The sequence below is a fragment of the Urocampus carinirostris genome, chromosome 10 (genome assembly GCF_059441175.1).
Source record: "Urocampus carinirostris isolate Australia breed hairy pipefish chromosome 10, RoL_Ucar_1.0, whole genome shotgun sequence".
NCBI classification, from domain to species: Eukaryota; Metazoa; Chordata; class Actinopteri; order Syngnathiformes; family Syngnathidae; genus Urocampus; species Urocampus carinirostris.
In genome coordinates, this window is record NC_142358.1 from 32,672,224 (window position 1) to 32,693,326 (window position 21,103).

General features: G+C 39.3%; 1 protein-coding gene across 1 annotated transcript in view; it reads left to right on the forward strand.

Annotated features, from left to right (window-relative positions):
- The first annotated feature begins 997 nt into the window (after positions 1-997).
- dscamb (Down syndrome cell adhesion molecule b) overlaps positions 998-21,103 on the forward strand; it is a 254,521-nt gene continuing 234,415 nt past the window's right edge. Inside the window, exon 1 of the mRNA XM_088345171.1 lies at positions 998-1,633. Coding sequence (XP_088201297.1) covers positions 1,591-1,633 — 43 coding nt within the window. The 5' untranslated portion in view covers positions 998-1,590. The remainder of the gene's footprint in view (positions 1,634-21,103) is intronic.

Here is a 21,103-nt window from a genome sequence, read left to right on the forward strand (position 1 = left end):
ATTGGAGTAATCCAAAAGTAATAGAAAGTAATCCAGTTAAAGTAAGCCTACCCAACCCTGATATAAAGGCTATCTGTATATATATATATATATATATATATATATATATATATATATATATATATATATATATATATATATATATAGATATATATATATATATATATATATATATAGGGCGGCACTGCGGCTGGCAGGTTCAGGGTTCCAGCTACTACGGCCTCCCCGTGTGGAGTTTGCATGTTCTCCCAGTGCCTGCGTGGGTTTCCTTCGTGCATTCCAGCTTATATTATTATATATAAATATATATATTTATTTTTCCCATTCATGAATCTACTAATAACACCAATTGCACATGGCTTAATTGCCATTCATCAAAAGTTACGTTTAGAGTGTGCCGTTGACAGGGTTGGGTAGGGTTACTTTAACTGGATTACTTTCAATTACTTTTGGATTACTCCAATACCAAATACGCTAATAAAAGACAAAAAAAGACTAAATATGAATCAAATTATGACTCACAACACGTGGTAAGCCTTCTCTCCTGGCTTTGATCTCCGGCAAAACTAAAATAAAATGCGACAGAAACAAAATGAAAATAAATCCAAACAGCTTGCCAACATAATTTTTGCCGTTCCATGTATTCTCTTACTCCCCAAGCCTGCACAAAATTTAGTCATTGTATTCATATTTAGTTTCTTTTGTCTTTTATTAGCATATTTGGTATTGGAGTAATCCAAAAGTAATTGAAAGTAATCCAGTTAAAGTAACCCTACCCAACCCTGGGCGTGGATGCAGCCTCCTCTCAAATGCAAATAAAAGCGTCGTCTCCAGTGGCGTGTTGCCCTCAGGACTCGACCAATATCCGCCCCTGCTCCTTTAAGGCAATGAGGAATTAAAGCGTCTGCAGGGGCAGAGGAGTAGGGGGAGGAGGGGGCGAGAAGGGAGAGAGGGGTTGATTCAATGTAATGCTGCCAGAGCTTTACAGAGAGCGGCGGCTGCGAAAATGCGCTCATGGTGGACGCGCAGACGCGATCAGCATGATTTGACTTCGGAAACCCTGCACTAATTTACTCCTTAACCCTTTTTCTCAATGCATCTTCGTTAGTTTCTTTTCCCCCTTTTATTTTGAAACCTGTTAGTTAATTGAGGTAATTAGAGTTCCGGACTTTTTTTCCCCCCTTTCTCTAAGTTTATCGGAGTTGAAGTATAGTCCAAGTCAAATGATCCTTTTGCGCACGCCTCTGACTCAGCATCACACACACAGTGGCACGCGCGCACGCGCGCACGCACACCTGGGCTTCACCCCCTCAGCATCCTTTTGAGTCGTTGCAAGGCGCCGAGGAGAGGAGAGTGTGCGCATCTCTCCCCGAAAAGACAATCACATCCGGCTGATGCTCCCAAAAAGTGGGGCAAAAACAAAAAGAAGAAAACTCACTGGGAGAAATTAAAAAAAGTACAGGACTCGGGGGCGGCGGCGGAGACAAATGTTGAACATCACCCTAAACGCTCTGAAGAGAACCCCGGGAAGGATCCGGTGTGAGGAAGAAGAGAAAGCATAGCTGAAGGGGGGATTGAACGGAACAGGGCATGTGGATATTGGCTTTTACCTTGTTCCAGAGCATCTCCTATGGTAAGTTTCCTCATTTTCATTTGTTGATTGCGTCTATCATTCGTGCAAGGAGAGAAGATGCCTCTGATGTGACCCAGATGAAATGGATTTTTCATGGCTGTCAAAAGGCTGCATGACACCCTTGACAGAGGGAAGGTGAAGCATAGGAAACCGGAACGCACCTATGGCCTTGATTACAAAAATTGGATTCGTTTAGAATGACACGGCTTTTCTAAAGGAACAATTTCTAATTCCTTTTTGCGCTTTCCCGTTCAAAATATGAATGTTTATGTCCGAAAACCGGTGATGCTACATATTCTCCACAGCGCCGCCGTGGCCCTTAGTAATAAGTGACGTACATCATATTATCAACATTTGATTTGCTACTGCTTTTTCTTCACAATTGATTCAAATTCGGATAAAAATGAACAATAACAACAACACATTATATGTGGTTTTATATCATGAGTTGTAAAATGGAGCTCCTTTTTTTTTTCATTTTTGTCAAAGTTTTCATATTTCTGTTTAATATCCCCGAAATAAAGTACAATCTGATATTTATTTGAGGTTAAAACACACATTGCATGTGTTTTCTACATAAATGCAGGCAGGTTTTATTGAATTTAGTTTCCGGGACCTGAGGAAACTAGAACACACATGCATGTGCAACATGTATTATGAATTTTGCCGCTAGGTTAAAACAAACATTGCATGCATTTTCTTTATAAATGTGCACATTTTTAAGGAATTTATATTTGGGAAGATGAGGAAACAAAAATACACATGGATGGTACTATGTTAGAACACACCTTTGCATGCATTTTTGATTTAAATGCACACGTTTTAACAAATTTATTGATTTGGGACCTGAGGAAACTAAACGTACATGCATGTGGATACATGCCTCTTAAATTTTGGTGCTAGGTTTTGAAATGCACACTTTTTGAATCCTTTTATTTTCTGTTACCCGAGGAAATGAGAAACACACGTGCATGTGGCAACGTGTCTCATGAATTTTCATTTCTTCTAATCAATAGAAGAAAATGAAGCATTTATTGCATTCAGTTATTGGCGACCCTTCTACTGGGGAGGATTATGGCCGCCTGGGTGTGTACGAAAAGGCAGGGTCGATGAAGGGGACGGGAAAATGTCTGCGAAAACACATCAGGGCTTCGATTGTCACATAATTGTACACCGGGAGAAAAATAGAAAATTAAAAATGGGGGGAGGGGGGGTCAAGGTAAGAAAGCGGAACATAGGCGGAACGTAAGGAACGGGACATTTTGCAGGTAGCTGTGATGTGACACAGTGTGCCCCCTAAAATGGATTTTCCCTTCCGCCTGTGACGCTAAAATAAGGCACAAGAATGGATTTCTGGTCCCGCCTCCCACCGCCCTCACCCAACACTGGCGAAAAATGCAGTTTTGCTGAAACTCATAAAGGAACAATAAGAAATCCTCATCAATCATATTCATCGGACTGTGACATTACATCAACGCGATTCAGGCTTTTATTGCAGAAGGGATTATAGAACCGGTGTGTGGAAAAGGACTGATAAGGATTCCGCCGCTGTGTGCTTACGTTTATCAAAAAAAAACTGTTTTGTGGGGTAATTTTATTCGATTTTACCGTGGAGGAGGCCTGCTGAAGAAACTATTGTTGATTAGCTTGGAAATGAGCTCCTCATTGGCTGAGGAGGCGATGTCAGGTTGAATGAATGACCTTGTAGACAGGAGGCAGCACAATGATTGGTTTTCCAGACAATTCTTGCTGTTTCACAGTTAGGCCTATCACATGCTCACTGGCCTGTCTCTATGGTAACCTCCCTTAATGGCTATCCGAAAAACGGTAAGGGGTAGGCTATAGAAAAGTATACAGTGGTTGACGGATAGAAAAATCTTATTTGTTCAGGAGTATTGCTCTGATTTATTACTGTTTACATCGGTAAATACAAAATAACTTATCAATTAATGACGTATGCTCAATCCTTGTATTGGTTCCCTGCTATACCTTTGCATGCTTTGCTTTCAGTACAGTCAAAATCGATTACCGTAAATTAAGGACTATAGAGCGCACCTGATTATAAGCCGCACCCACCACATTTCGGGAGGAAAACCGATTTTGTACACACACAAGCCGCACCTGTATATTAGCCGCATGCGCCCACATTGAAAATACGCAATACAAACACAAAATTAACCCATACCCGTTACAGTCCATAAAACACAGTCGGCAAAATGAACGGAAAATGATACTGGTACTTAACATTTAATGCAGACCTGCAGAGTCCGGGTGCCCTTGAAAGTAATCCAAGGAAAAAAGTGTATATTTCCAAAGGTAAGGGTGGGAAAAATATATATCCACTATTGTCGGCCGCGTCCACAAACACGTCTCACCTTTACTCCACTTCAGCCCGCGTTTGTCCCGCCCCTTCTTTCTCATTTGCTCGTACAAATCATATCAGAATAAGTTTCTAAAATAAATACATTACAAAAATATACAGTTGCAAATACATATTATACATGGTTACACATATTTACAAAGAAAGACGGTACACCGAGAGTTTTCAAAGCTTTAATAATAATATTATAACTTTCATCCCAAACCGTGCCTGTGAAGGGTAGCAAAACGCTACTAGGAACATGCTCGCAACACAGTTGACGAGTCTGTTAATATTCAAAGACACGCTAGCAACATGCTCGCAAAGGAAAGTTTACGTGCGGTAGCTCTGTTTCCTTCTATATTGGACTGCTTGATTGCGTTTAGCTAGAAAGTTGTGTCATGTGCCTTTCTTTTTGCAATTTGCATGATGAGGATATGTCTACGCTAATTTAATTTGTGCACAAACTAAGAAGTTGCAGTCTAAATCTACCTTTTGTACTCAAGCGCCGCTGGCGGCCGTTAGAAAAATGACATAAATTGGCCGCATCACTGAATAAGCCGCAGGGTTGAAAGTTTGGGAAAAAAGTAGCGGCTTATAGTCCGGAATTTACGGTAATTAAAGAGGTAAAGCTTTAAAGCTGCATTAACTTAGTTATATATTTGAAGATTTAACTCTGAGATGATTAAATATTAGCTGCTTTAAGTACAGAGTTAAAGCTTTAAAATTCTTCATCGAATATTCCTTCTTAAACTCTGCGTTAAACCTATAAATCCGGTAGATTAAAGAGTTAAGGGTTTTAAGACTTCAACTCTTGAGTTAAATCAGCTTTATACCTTTCACCTTTGAGTTAAAGCTTTACATTTTTTTACTGTGACTGAAAGAAAACCTATAGGTTTCAAGTTTTAAACCAAGGCTGATCAATTCCCAATTCTAAAATTAAAAAATGTAGCCTGTTATGACCCAAATACAAAAAAGCAATAATGGTACATTTAAAATCGACACATTTCCTTTTAAAATATAGAGCTGTTTTTGAACAGACTTGATTCATTTTTTCAGACTTTTTTCAGACATTAAAGGAACACTTGTATCATTTAGTGCCTCCTACTGGTAAGATCGTCATATGTTAAAAAAGACCCATTTGGATTTGAATAATAAGTAAAAATAGATGAAGGATCATATATGGGCATTTAAAAAAAACTGTTGGGTCAAGAAATTTGTTTTTATCTTAAACAACAAAAGGCTTATAAATCTTTGCCATCTTGCTATTAGGGCTACCCCCAAACCCTCCAAAACTTGTGAAAGGCTGGGAAAACACTGGTTGGTTTAGTCACTTCGATTTTTTTTTAGTTTGTATTCTTCCTTTTGCTCTTTAGCACTTTATTTCAATTGCACTTGACAATGAGGCAACATCTAGTGGTTGAATAATACACACCTTACAATTAAATTACTAAACCAAATACAAAGATATCATCTCATCTCATCTCATTAGCCGTACCGCTTATCCTCAGTAGGGTCGCGGGGGGGCTGAAGCCCATCCCAGCAATCATTGGGCAGTGGGCAGGGGACACCCTGAACTGGTTGCCAGCCAATCGCAGGGCACACGGGGACAGACAATTCACTCACTCATTCACACCTAGGGACAACTTGGACCGGCCAATTCACCTGAAATGCATGTTTTTGGAAAGTGGGACGAAACCGGAGTGCCCGGAGGAAACCCACGCAAGCACGGGGAGAACATACAAACTCCGCACAGGAAGTCTGGAGCTGGATTTGAACCCACGCAGGAGGTTCCCAAGACATGAACTGTGCCGCACATGTGCTAACCACTGCCCCGCCGTGCTGCCCAGAAACCAAAACATGTTAAATATATTTTGGGTCACACTATATCCATTTAAATACCCACTAGGATAATTTTGTTTTTTTATATTTTTTCGTATCCACATAAAGATTATTTGTGTATTTATTTTGAATGTTTGAACTTATTTTTATGTTTTTATTTGATGTTAGTATATTTGTTTTTGTCATATCATTTAATTAATGAATCAATGCCCGATATACTAAATATTTTTATACATCCTTTTTAGTTGTAATACAATTCTTATATTATAAATAATTGCAGTGCTATACAAATCAATTTGTAGTTGATTTCTTTGCAGTTATATTCAAATCTGTCTGTCCTTAGCTCCAATAAGTGTTGCATTCATGGTGTCTAATGATGTAGGAACTTTTGCGATCTTGCCCTCTGTAGCCTTTCAGTAGGTGGGCCATTGACTACTATGCACTTCAAGTAAAAAAACGCTCCTAAAACAGCTGGAAAATACGACATACATCACAATAGGCCCATCCACATTAATTTTTTTCTTTTAGACCATTTTTCATCACACTATAATTACAACTCAGGCCAGTCTCTAAGCATCCATCCATCCATTATTTGCACCGCTTATCCTCAATAGGGTCGCGGGGGTGCTGGAGCCCATCCCAGCTATCTTCGGGGCAGTGGACACCCTGAACTGGTTGCCAGCCAGTCGTAGGGCACACAGAGACAGAAAGAATCAATTAATATACATATTAAGCATATTACAAAACAACAAACATAGAGGTATGCTACAAAAAAAAAAAAAAACACATTCTCATCACTCTATTCCTATCTCAAAGTCACTGTCACCATCTTGGATGGCGGAAATCACATCCTGCACACTGAATTGATGACCTCTCTGCTGGCGGCATTCTGAAATGGAAGCAGTAAAACATAAATTAACATACTATAGTATCAATCCTATTTTTACATCCCACATTCCAACATTTGTATACATCTTACCCACCTGAACAATTCAAATCGCATCTCAAAAGCATTCCACTCATCTAGCCATTTTGTTTTTCTACTTCGGACATTTTGACGACCACAAAAGCTTAACGATTTGGCAACATTGACATAATGGGGTAAAATTAACATTTGATGAATGTATTCCATGGAAACTAAATATGCACATGCTTTAGACATTTTAATAATATGTAAGAAATATTTAAGGCATTTCAACAAGTAAATATGACAAATCTAGTCCAATGAATCAAAGGCAAGTTGAGATTCAGGTGTTTTACAGGATTTGTGACTTCTAGGGCCAGGGAGCTTGGCTTATACAGACGCTCTCCTACTTACGAACATTTGAGTTACTAACAAAGGTACATATGAAATTTTTTTTCGGGATGTCGAAAAATATCCGGACATTCCGAGTAGAGGAAAGTACTGTAGTGCTTCTTTTTGCCACTACCAGTGTGTGGCGCTGTTAGAGGTCACCCAGCATCCACCCCCAAAGAAGAAATCCAGCTTCTACTTCCTGGTTTGTGTAAACATACCAGCGTGTAATGTATCGCTATCGCGTGAAGAACTTTGGCGTTTTTATTATTTAGTATCTCGTGCATTCTTTGAATATGGTTGGTGTAAAGTGTAAAGTAGAGGCGAGCCGTTTCATTTGAAAAAAAAAGTGAAATATGAAAGCTTGATGTGGTTGAGAAAATGGTAGGAACGCTTTTTTTTTCGGCCACTTTTTACCACGGAGGAGGAAGTCGCCTAACTCTTGAAGGTCATCTTCCGAGTAGAGGATATTAGTGTAGTGCTTCTTTCCGTTGCTACCGGCGTGTGGCGCTGTGAGAGGTCACCCAGCATCCACCCCCGAAGAACAAATCCGGCTTCTACTTCCTGGTTCGTGTAAACATAACAGCGTGTAATGTATCGCTAGCGCGTTAAGAACTTTAATGTTTTTATTTTTTAGTATCTCGTGCATCCATTCAATATGGTTGGTGTAAAGTGTGAAGAAGATGAGAGCTGTTTCTTTTGAAATGAAAGTGGAATAAGAAAGCTCGATGCGGTTGAGAAAATGGTCGGAACGCTTTTTTTGGGACACTTTTTGCCACGGAGGAGGACCTCTTCTAAAAGTATGTTAAACCTCACTTTATTTATCTTTATAGAGCATATTATTTTATGATTTTTTTCATGTTTAGTACAAAACAATACATGTTACCTATAAAAGCCTTAAACATACTTATATAAACCTTAACCTTTTAGCTAACCTGCATTGGCTCCCTGTTAGCTTAAGATGTGATTTTAAGGTTATGTTGGTAGTATACAAAATCATGCATGGACTTGCTCCCTCATATCATTCAGATTTAATTTCCCCCTATGTTCCGGTCTACTAGTGATCCCAAGAGCCAAGAAGAGATCCGCAGGTTCGAGAGCATTCTCCATCCGGGCCCCGGTGCTGTGGAATGCTCTTCCCCCTGAGATTCGATCCGCAACCTCAATGAAAATGTTTAAATCTAAGCTTAAAACACACTTCTACTCTATAGCATATGAATAACCTATATTTCATGTTGATAATATGTGTATTATTTGCCCTCACGTAGGTTTTAGATGAGGGGATGGTGTCTTAATAGTCTGTAGTTTGCAATGGTCTTTTCGTTTTTTTTTAGAGTTTTTCCTTGTCCACATGTTGGTTCCAGATCAGGGGATGGTGTAATAATAGTCTGAAAAAATAGTCTGTGTAATAACCTGTAAAGCCCTTTGAGACTCTGTGATTAAGGGCTATAGAAATAAAAAGACCTGACTTGACTTGACTTGACTTGAACTGTGCATCCCTTTGAGTCTCTTTGTGATTAAGGCCTATACAAATAAACATGACTTGACTTGACGAGTAAATTCAATTCATGATTGATCGTCCAGAACCTAGCTCGTTCGTAAGTAGGGCAGGGTCTGTAATCACAACCACTGTCCAACAACAATCTAGGCAGGTACCACAGAATCCATTGAAAATGTGACTGTTCAACAGTTACGTTGCCATATGGCAACATTGGGATTTACAGGAATATAGATGGATAGATACTTTATTCATCCCCGAAGGGAAATTCACATTTCCAGCAGCATCTCTGAGCTGAGAACAACACAATAATAAGGCAAAAGGAATACAATATACAAATACCCAATGTGACGTGCTAATACCCACTGTAGCGTGTTGTATAGAGTATTTAAATAGTGCTACATAAAATACACACTGCAATAAAAGTACGGTAATATGCAATGTAGGGGGTGTGGTTTAATGTGGGCCTTTACTCCGCCGGGTGGAGTTAAAGAGCCTCATGGCATGAGGAAGAAAAGATCTCTTCAGTCTGTCCGTGGTACAAGACAGTGACAGCCGTCTGTCGCTGAAGCTGCTCTCCTGTCTGGATATAATGCTGTGTAGTGGATGTGATGAATTGTCCATGATCGACTGCAGTTTTTTATATAGAGGACATGGTCAACGCTTTCTCTTTAATTTTAAGTTTTGATCATTTACCGTTCTGTTTTTCATTTCCCCCCCGGTCTACTAATGACCCGATCCTGCATCAATATTCGACACGAATAGAAACGTGTTCAATCTTCGCCCGAGAGCTGCCTCAAGGCAAAACACTAACACGTTAAAATGCAACGATCCCGTTACGACTGGAAAGAGGAGCAAGTGATGAAATGTAATCATATGCAAGAGGCTTAATCCCACGCTTAAAGACTTAATCACGAATGTGTTCGATAAGACAACAGTTAGGCCGAGATCAAGGGATCACCCGATTGCGTTTTTATCTCAATTATTGCTGACCTTTTCACCAAACGGGACGTAGGAAAACGGAAGGTGTCTCACTAAATGTAACTCTGGTTTATGCTAGCATCAATTACTCTGCCATTGTTGTCATTCTGGACTTAATGGCGTTGATTAGGGTTGGGCAAGGGTACTTTAACTTGATTACTTTCAATTACTTTTGGATTACTCCAATACCAAATATGCTAATAAAAGACAAAAGAAACTAAATATGAATAAAATGATGACTCACAACACGTGGTAAGCTTTCTCTCCTGGCTTTGATCTCTTTGATCTCCGGCAAAACTAGCATAAAATGCGACAGAAACAAAATGAAAATAAATCCAAACAGCTTGCCAACATCATTTTTGCTGTTCCATGTATTCCGTTACTCCCCAAGCCTGCACAAAATTTAGTCATTTTATTCATATTTTATTTACTTTTATTAGCGTATTTGGTATTGGAGTAATCCAAAAGTAATTGGAAAGTAATCCAGTTAAAGTAACCCTACCCAACCCTGGATACTGAGGATTTTGGTGTTGATACGATCCAAGTAATTTCCTAGTAGTGCTGTTCGATACGGATCCGATACTTTTCGCTTAGGAATGTCGTTATCATTGATTAATTGAACCCTACAGACGCTGCCCTACTTAAGAACGCAATTCTGGACGATCATTCTTAAGTAGAATTTGTTTGAAAGTTTTTAGTGCTATATTTTGTATTTTTAAGGTTTACATAAATATGTTTAAGCCTTGTATAAGTAACCTGTTTTGTTTTGTACTAAAATATAAACATTTCCTAAAATAATATGCTCTATAAAGAGAAATAAAGTTAAGTTCAACTTAATTTTGGAAGATGGGCTTCAAAAGTTAGTCTACTTCCTCTTCCGTGGTAAATAGTGGCCGAAAAAAAGCGATAATAAGTAAAGTAACAGAAATAGTTACTTTACCCAGTAACTAGTTGCTATTCCTACGGAATAATTAAAGTAACGGAAATAATTATTTTCCCTGGTAACTAGTTGCTTTTCTTATGGAGTCCGTAAAATAACGGAAATAGTTACTTTACCTGGTATTTAGTTGCTTTTCCTCTGGAGTAAATAAAGTAAAGGAAATAGTTAATTTTCCCTGTATCAAGTTGCTTTTCCAATGGAATAATTAAAGTAACGGAAATAGTTACTTTCCCGGTAACTAGTTGCTTTCAATATGGAGTAATTAAAGTAATGGATAGAGTTACGTTCCCTGGTAACCAGTTGCTTTTACTACGGAGTTATTAAAGTAACGGGAATAGTTACTTTCCCGGTAACTAGTTGCTTTCAATATGGAGTAATTAAAGTAAGGGATAGAGTTACATTCCCCGCTAACCAGTTGCTTTTACTATGGAGTTATTAAAATAACGGAAATAGTCACTTTCCCGGTAACTAGTTGCTTTCACTATGGAGTAATTAAAGTAATTATAGAGTTACATTCCCCGCTAACCAGTTGCTTTTACTATGGAGTTATTAAAGTAACGGAAATAGTCACTTTCCGGGTAACTAGTTGCTTTCACTATGGAGTAATTAAAGTAATTATAGAGTTACATTCCCCGCTAACCAGTTGCTTTTACTATGGAGTTATTAAAGTAACGGATATAGTTACTTTCCCGGTAACTAGTCGCTTTCACTATGGAGTAATTAAAGTAATGGATAGAGTTACGTTCCCTGGTAACTAGTTGCTTTCATCACTTTCCATTGCCTGGTTAAACGCTTGGCCCCTTTGACTCACAGCCAACTTGTTAGGAACTGAATTACTCCATAGTCAAAGCAACTCGTTACCGGGTAAAGTGACTATTTCTGTTACTTTAATAACTCCATAGTAAGAGTTATTAAAGTAACGGAAATAGTTAAAGAGAGCAGAATAGAGATATGAATGGAAAAGAAGGGGGAATTTTTTATGACTTTTTCCGTTACTTTAATAACTCTACAGTAAGAGTTATTAAAGTAACGGAAATAGTTACTTTCCCGGTAACTAGTTGCTTTCACTATGGAGTAATTAAAGTAATGTTAGAGTTACATTCCCCGCTAACCAGTTGCTTTTACTATGGAGTTATTAAAGTGACGGATATAGTTACTTTCCCGGTAACTAGTCGCTTTCACTATGGAGTAATTAAAGTAATGGATAGAGTTACGTTCCCTGGTAACTAGTTGCTTTCATCACTTTCCTAGCCTGGTTAAACGCTTGGCCCCTTTGACTCACAGCCAACTTGTTAGGAACTGAATTACTCCATAGTCAAAGCAACTCGTTACCGGGTAAAGTGACTATTTCTGTTACTTTAATAACTCCATAGTAAGAGTTATTAAAGTAACGGAAATAGTTAAAGAGAGCAGAATAGAGATATGAATGGAGAAGAAGGGGGAATTTTTTATGACTATTTCCGTTACTTTAATAACTCCATAGTAAGAGTTATTAAAGTAACGGAAATAGTTACTTTCCCTGGTAACGAGTTGCTTTGACTATAGAGTAATTCAGTTCCTAACAAGTTGGCTGTGAGTGGAAGGGGCCAAGCGTTTAACCAGGCAATGGAAAGTGATGAGAGCCCAATTAGCAGGAACTGCCAGATGACCCAAGAGATGTCAACATCGGCCAGACATGGTCACAAAGCAATAAAGCAAAACCTGACGGGCAGCACATTAACAATGTTTACTAGCAAACAATTATGGCCTGATTGCCTACATTAGATTGCTGCCCATCACCATGAAACCTAATCACTCCAGATGGGAGGAGAGCTCGCTCTATAGAAGACATCGCTGAACAAAAAACACCAGGAGCTTTTTCATCCTTTAGAATTGAGAGATTTATTTAAGGATGTTTTCTCTAGAGCAGGGTGGTCCAACATGAAGCCCGCGGGCCGGATCAGGCCTGCCAAGGGTTTGAGATACTACCCCAGTGTTTTCGTTTGCCTGCATCCCTGCGTCCTAGATGCATAATTTTTGCTGGGGACGCATTGGGTCGAATCAACATGCGTCCCCAGGACGCAACGTTTTTGACACCAAATTGTCATTATTACCCAATCACTTTTTTTTTTTTTTTAACAAAGATTTACCGCACTCCAAACTTTTCGTCAGGCAGATTCGGCATTGTTGTTTTGGTCTCGCGCCGATCTCGGCAAACGAGATCTCGTTGCTTCGAGAGGACGTCATTGTTGTGGCGGTTGTCGAGTGAAAGAGAAGTATGCCTCTGTAAAAAACAGTTGGTATTAGGTGCAAATCAACAAAATGTTTTAATTTCTTCAGTGTCGGTAATAAGTCGAAACATAACACAGAAAATGGTAACAACGGCAATAATTCCGGCACGAAAAAACCGCGGAGAAATTCTTCAGAAGACCGCGAAGGCAAAGAAAACACGTGTGTTGAAGCGAACGATTTGAAGAACGACATTAAACAAAAGAATGATAGCAAGAAAAGGACATTTATGCCAAAATGGACTGAATTATATACCTGGTGACGCTATGAGGAGGATGATAATGAATTGGACCTTGAGAAGGCATTACAACTATGGCGGCAAACCACGAAGAAATTATGAACTGAAAAATTTGAAGTGGTAACTGCTTTGTATTACCAATTAACTGTGATGATTACAACTGAATGAAAATATAGATTAATATAATTATTTCAGCGATAATATTTTGTATAATGTACAATATAGTTGTGAACTGAAAAATCTTGAAGAGATAACTGATTTGTATTACCAATAGACTGTGATGTTTAAAAGGGAATGAATATATAGATTTATATTATATATTTGTCGCTAAATTAAAATTTAAACACTAAATTTTGGGGACCCATAGATCTCTGTTGGGACCCATAGATTTTTGAGCACGCGAGTCCCTGGGACACATCACTTTTCAGAGGTAAAATGAACATTGCTACCCAGAGAAGCCCAAGAGAGAAATGAGCTGCAGTTTAAAAGATGTCCGCTGGATGTTTAGAAAGCGGGGCCATACTCGCAGAGCAACTGGGGCTATATTATCTCCTCTCTCTTCTTTCTTCCTTTTTTCTCACTCTTTTCCTCTCTATCCTTCTGATTCTCTCTCTTTCTCTCTCTCTTTCTATCTCTCTCCCTTTCTATTTCTCTCCCTCTCTCTTTATATTTTCTTTTTCACTTGTTCACTCTTTTTCTCTCTTTCTTCATCTGCTTATTCTTTTCTTGCTTCCTCTTTTTCTGTCTCACTCTCTCTGTTTTCTTCTTAACTTACAGATATTGCCTTCTGACGACTTTTAACGAGGTTAATTAAGATGATGACGCACCACAAACATTCTACTGACACTGAGACCAAATTACTTCCTGGTTTATCTTCTCGTGTGTAAATGTGAAGGTCGAAACAAAGGTAGAACGATGTGAATCAGATCTACTATTACAGAAATAACAGAGGCTGAACAGTGAGTGTTTCTTGTCAGTTTATGTAAATTGGTGGTGTAGCCACAGTAGCAAATAACTTCACCATACAAATTAAACCTAACATTGACATTTCTCTTTCTTTCTCTTCTCTCTCTCTCTCTCTCTCTCTCTCTCTCTCTCTCTCTCTCTCTCTCTCTCTCTCTCTCTCTCTCTCTCTCTCTCTCTCTGTCATTCTCCATCTCTCTCTCTTGTGCCCTCAACTAGCGTGTGAAGTTATCCACTCCGCTGTGGCTAAACTACAACAAAGTACCCCGCATCCTGTTAATCTGTTACTAAACAACAAAGGAGACTGATGGAAGTGTGAATTTCCCTACGGGGATGAAAAAAGTATCTATCTATCTATCTATCTATCTATCTATCTATCTATCTATCTATCTATCTATCTATCTATCTATCTATCTATCTATCTATCTATCTATCTATCTATCTATCTATCTATCTATCCATCCATCCATCCATCCATCCATCCATCCATCCATCCATCCATCCATCCATCCATCTATCTATCTATCTATCTATCTATCTATCTATCTATCTATCTATCTATCTATCTATCTATCTATCTATCTATCTATCTATCTATCTATCTATCTATCTATCTATCTATCTATCTATCAGGAGAACAGGAGAAAGAAAAAGGAAGAAATAAATAAAAAAGAAGTGAGTCAGAGAGAAATGTAGAAATACTAGCACAATTGTTTTTCAAGTGTTAACTGGCTTTGGTGACATCTGGTGGAAATATTGAAAACTATAGCTCATTTTCCTCTTGCGCCTCTCTCACTCTTGTCTTGCGGGCCGGATTTAAACCATTGGTGGGCCTGATCTGGCCCGCGGGCCGCCTGTTTGGCACCTGTGCTCTGGTGATAATTGATATCCCCGGTTCATTGGCACTCGTGCTATAATGAGCGCTACTCTACACAACGGCGCCTCCTTGAGTCCGTCAAGCCCTCCAATTAGGCCGGAGCTACGGCAGCTAGCTTGTACGCTGGCGTGCGTGCTTTATCCAGTGCTAAATCTAATTAGCGATCATACTGTGTCTGTCTGGATTCCAGCAAATGGGAAGTGTAATTGCACAAGCCGGCGTGCAAATGTCTTTTGTGTTAAAATGTTAACGATATCGTTTAGCATCTGCGGCAGGAAGGCCCTCGGCAGCCAGATGTTTAATCACGTTGCCAATGAAAGCTACATCTGGCAGGGGTTCCCCCGCTCGGGCTGACTTTTCTAGCGGTGAGGATGCCTTTTTATTCGTTAGCACTTGTTAAAGTTACTCAAGTCAAGTCATTTTTATTTGTATAGCCCTTAATTACAAAGAGTCTCAAAGGACTGCACAAATTATTGCAAACTACGGCCTATTATGACACCATCCCCTGATCTGAAACCAACATGACGGCAAGGAAAAACTCTAAAACCTCAACATGAGGAAAATGAAGAAACCTTTTTTGTCTTTCTTTCCTACCCTCTCTCACTGTTTCTCTTTTTATCTCTTTCTCACATTCTCACAATCTCTCTCTCTCTCTCTCTCTCTCGCTCTCTCTCTCCCTCTCTCTCTCTCTTTTTCTCTCTTTCCTTGCCCCACACTCTCTCTTTCTCTCTCTTTCTCTTATTTATATATCTATATATATGTATATTATTTTATTTTATTATTATTATTTTTTAGGCCCGCGAAGCTCTGAAACCGCGATCGTCAAAGCGCGAAGTAGCGAGGTCCCACTGTAGTCCGGCCCCCGAGAGAATGTTTTGTCTATCGTGTGGCCCTCCGAGTTAAAATGCGTTTGACACCCCTGGTTTACATCGATACCAAACTATCTCCCACGGGTATTGTTTATGAAAAGTTGAAGAACATTATTCGATACGATAAAACACTGTTCGCAAAACTAGAGAGAGAAAAGAGATTGCATTCATAATCTGAAATAAGACTAGTCAAGAACCCGATGATATATTTAAAGCCACAGGGCGACTTGTTTTCTGCAGTCGAGAATATTGTCAACAAAACCTAACAGTGTAGACAATAAGAGGATTAGCTTTTCTCATTTGAACCTTGCACAATACTGTTTTGAATCTATTGCAGTTTGTTTTGTGTTTGTATTGACTGTATTCCGTGTATTTTTCAATTGGATTGAAGAGTTGTAATCACAATAAAGCTTCTTTAATATCTGTGGTCAATCATAAAATAGCATAATACCAACAGAGTCAAATAGTCAAATAAGACAACAAACTATATATATATATATATATATATATATATATATATATACATGTAAATTATTCATAAATATATTACATTTAATTTACTTATATAACGTTTTTTCCCCTTATTACTTTTTTGTCCAATATAAATAACTCCAAATGTCTTCCTTGGACGGATGGGGGCGGATAAACAATTGATTGGAAGAGCCACATTTGGCAAAAGTCTTTGGATGAGCGCCACCAGACTGTACTTGCCCAAGACACACAGGAAATGGAGCCCCTACAACCCTAGTGGTGAAGGGATCCGATCAATCAATCAATCAATCAATCAATCAATCAATCAATCAATCAATCAATCAATCAATCAATCAATCAATCAATCAATCAATCAATCAATCAATCAATCAATCAATGAATCATTCAATCAATCAATCAATCAATCAATCAACCAACCAATCAACCAACCAACCAACCAACCAACCAACCAACCAACCAACCAACCAACCAACCTACCAACCAACCAACAAACCAACAAACCAACATTCCTAAAAATATTTAGCAATTGTAGCACATTCGCCTCACACACAATATGTCCCCGGTTCGAGACCAGGTGGAAACATATGTTGGCCTGGAGAGGGATGGGCACCACCATGCTGTAGTTGCCCAAGACACACCACAGTAAAATGGTGCCCCTATGACCCTAGTGGTATAAGGGATCCAAACAAACAAACAAACACTACCGCCATAGTAAAATTGTGTGTTTTCCTTGATTAAAATTGAAAATAGTGAAAATACGTGAATACTGAACAAAATATATATACTGAACTGAAAAAAGAAATGACAAAATGCATACATACATGAATCAATTGCATTTATGTCATATATTTACGCATCAAATGATTGATATATGTGTTTATTTATTTATATGGCATATATTTGTATTAAATCAATATAATATTATATCTACATGGGAGGGCAGCACGGCGGCGCAGTGGTTAGTGTGTGTGTGGCACAGTTCTAAGGTCTTGGGAACCTCCTGTATGGGTTGAAATCCAGCTACCGGACTTCCTGTGCGGAGTTTGTATGTTCTCCCTGTGCTTGCGTGGGTTTCCTCCGGGCACTCCGGTTTCCTCCCACATTCCAAAGACATGCATTTCAGGTTATCTGTCCCTGTGTACCCTGCGATTGGCTGGCAACCAGTTCAGGGTGTCCCCTGCCCACTGCCCGATGATTGCTGGGATGGGCTCCAGCACCCCCGCAACCCTACTGAGGATAAGCGGTGCAGCTAATGAGATGAGATGAGATCTACATGGGACAGGAGTGGTCCTCTAGACAAAAGCCCTTATGTTGTGTGTTCACCAGCTGGTCTTCTGTGCATTGTTGAAGACAGGTGGTGGAAGTGTGATGAGTTTACCATCCATCACCCACCAAAACAAACATTAGTCTGGGACTTCATAAACACTGCCTTGTAATCCGACCGCGCTTTTAACTCGACACACCCCGAGGCCTGATTCTTAAACGTGTTCTACGTCACATCAACAAATACACTTTTGCAGACATCTTGTAGTTTTCTACCAGTTGCAGATATATATGTTGAATGCTGACTACATTTTTACACGATATTTCTTTACTGGGAATGTAATTCTCCACACTCCAAAATAATACAGTGGTAACTCTTTATACAAGAACCTCGAAACACTAAAAATTGGTATATGTTTTATTCGGAACAAAAATCTTGCTCTGCATACGATGAAAAATCCAGGTCGCGAGCCTTCCCGAATTGTACCACTAGAGACCGCTCAAGACCGCTTACCGCAAGCATCAGCATTCTAGTTTGCACATTCAAACTTCAACAGGCAACATTTTAAATTCGCTGATAGCCTACTGCCTTAATAATGGCTTCTTGGCCTTTTCCAGACTGATAGATTTTGATCTATTTTTTATTCTTTATTCGAGCTATGAGCAGGATCCTAGAAAAAAATTAAGCTTGAATAAAAAGGTACCCTAACCCTAACCCTAACCCTAACCCTAACCCTAACCTCTAACCCTTAACCTTAACCCCTAACCCCTAACCCCTAACACCTAACACCTAACACCTAACCCCTAACCCTAACCCTTACCTCTAACCCAAACCCTTAACCCAAACCCTGACCCTAACCTCTAACCCTTAACCTTAACCCCTAACACCTAACACCTAACCCCTAACCCTAACCCTAACCCTAACCCTAACACTTAACCCTAACCTTAATTTTAACCTTAACCCTAAAACAAAGCCTAACACCAACCTTAACACCAACCCTAACCCTAGCCATAACCATAACCATAACCATAACCATAACCATAACCATAACCATAACCATAACCATAACCATAACCATAACCATATCCATTACTATAACTGTAACCATAACCCTGACCCTATACCTCACCTCTAACCCTAACCCTAACCCTAACCCTAACCCTAACCATAACCACTAACACTAACACTAACACTAACACTAACACTAACACTAACAATAACACTAACGTTAACCCTAACTTAATCCTTAACTTTAACCCTAACCCTACTGTAGAGGTAAAACCGAATAGACAGTGACACAAAGACAAATGGGTCCAACTTCCTGACACTGCTTTTTATTTTTAAAGCCCGGCACAGATGCTACGACTTATATCCGAGGTAAAGCTTACTAATTTTAGACCGCCATTTTTAAAAACAATGTCATCTTATTGGAGTGGTTTACAACGTGTGCTTGCATTGTGAGTTTAATTGAGGAGCTTGCTGGGTGTGACATGTCGTCGCCAGGTTTCAAGGCCCGATTTATGTTCTTCGGACGCTCATTGATCCTCTCGGCTGGCGTAGGACTGAGAACATTGTCAATAATCTTAGCACTCTGTAGTATTCCTTGATTTCACCGAGCACGTTTTTGGTGCAGTGACTTGTCAGTATTGACATGGATCTGTTAAGGAAATAATGCTGGTAGTTTGATAAGAGTTAAGACCAGAGACCTTATTTATTTTCTTGGTCTGGTAGTGGCAGAGCTCGGAATTGTCCATAAAGTTTGGGTGAAAACAGAATAAAATCAGCACTCTAATGCTGCAACGGAAAGTTTAACAAAGCAAAACATTTTTACTAGCAGCAGTGACCCAGAAAAGCAATGTTATTTTCTACAATAATGTTTTTCAACAAGTATGCCAGGTCCAAACAAGGGCTGGAGTGAACACTTCCATTACGCTTTTTATTACTGAAAAAAAAGCCTGAATATTCTGGGCTTGTGAGTACAGGACAAGTGTGGTTTTAAAATAGCTGTCGATCATTTATAAACGTCAGTGGGAGATGACATAAATGAAAATTCCAGAAATACCAGCTTTACACCAGTTCTTTCCCTGACTGAATCATGCAGTTGGTTTGGTAGAACTCAAGGCAAGATCCCTCCAACAGTAGATCAGAACACCACTTAGAACAATGTCGAGACTGTCTAACAAGATAAATGGATATATTGAGACATCAAGGAAATATATGGATACTCATAAGATGAATTTATTGCAAACAAATAAATAAAGAACATATCAATGAATGAAATAAAAAGGTTATAGCTGAAAACTCATACAGCATCAGCTATATACTCTGAGAAGCATTCAATAGCTCAACCTTAAATTTTGCGAGGCTTTTAATATTTTAATATGACTGTTTTGGGTTTGTAGATGACTTTTTCATGATATTCTAATATTTTGAGATACGATATTCAAGTTTTTGATAAATTTATTGTGTTTTAATATTGGATACCTGCAAAGGAACTGGTTATTTTGGCCAATCATATTGCTGTTCTTTGCTTTCCACACTATTAGGGTGGATCTGCTTTTGTAACCTAGGGGAGGGCCTTTAGAACAGGTTGGACTTTTCTATCAGAAGGCTTCTCTCCCTGTCCTCCTTGCATGTTCAAAATCCATTGATGTCTTCTCTTCTTATCTTCTTATTCTTCAAATGTACCTGTATGCCATAAAACAATAAAAGACTATGTTAATTTGAACGTAATACATTTTTAAAATTGCATTCCAGAGAATAAAGAACTTTATCACAATATTAAAATTTTCCGAGACAGACATGGGCAGCACGGCGGCGCAGCGGTTAGCGCTTGTGCGGCACAGTTCATGTCATGGGATCCTGTCGTGGGTTCAAATCCAGCTCCAGACTTCCTGTGCGGAGTTTGTATGTTCTCCCCCGTGCTTGCGGTGGGTTTCCTCCGGGCACCTCCCACGTTCCAAAAACATGCATTTCAGGTGAATTGGCCGGTCCAAATTGTCCCTAGGTGTGAATGAGTGAATGAGTTGTCTGTCCCTGTGTGCCCTGCGATTGGCTGGCAACCAGTTGAGGGTGTCCCCTGCCCACTGCCCGGAGATGGCTGGGATGGGCTCCAGCTCCCCCGCGACCCTAATGAGGATAAGCGGTACGGCTAATGAGATAAGAGATGAGATGAGTCCTGAAGATGATCTCCACTGTCATGTGGATACAATGTTTTCCTTTTTATCTTTTTCTGGATTGGCCACATTGTAAACATTTCTTATAGTTTTCCGGCAGCTCTATTTTCATTCCTAAAAGCGAGTACCTCGATAGGTGAGAAAAGCTGCAGAAAAACGGAATAATCCATTTGCCAATCGAAGTGAAGAATACGATTCATTTGAGGGAATAATGTAGAGGGAGTGCAGTCTCCATTCACACGCCGCTAAGTGTCTCCATACTCTGTTGTCAGGCCCAAGTTTATTATGCATTGCTCTGCGCCTCCCTATCTGGAACATTCATCCCCACCAGTGATTATGCTAATTACTATTTGATCAGATGATTAAATTAAGACCTGATTCATTCACGGTATTAAAATGCTCGGAATAC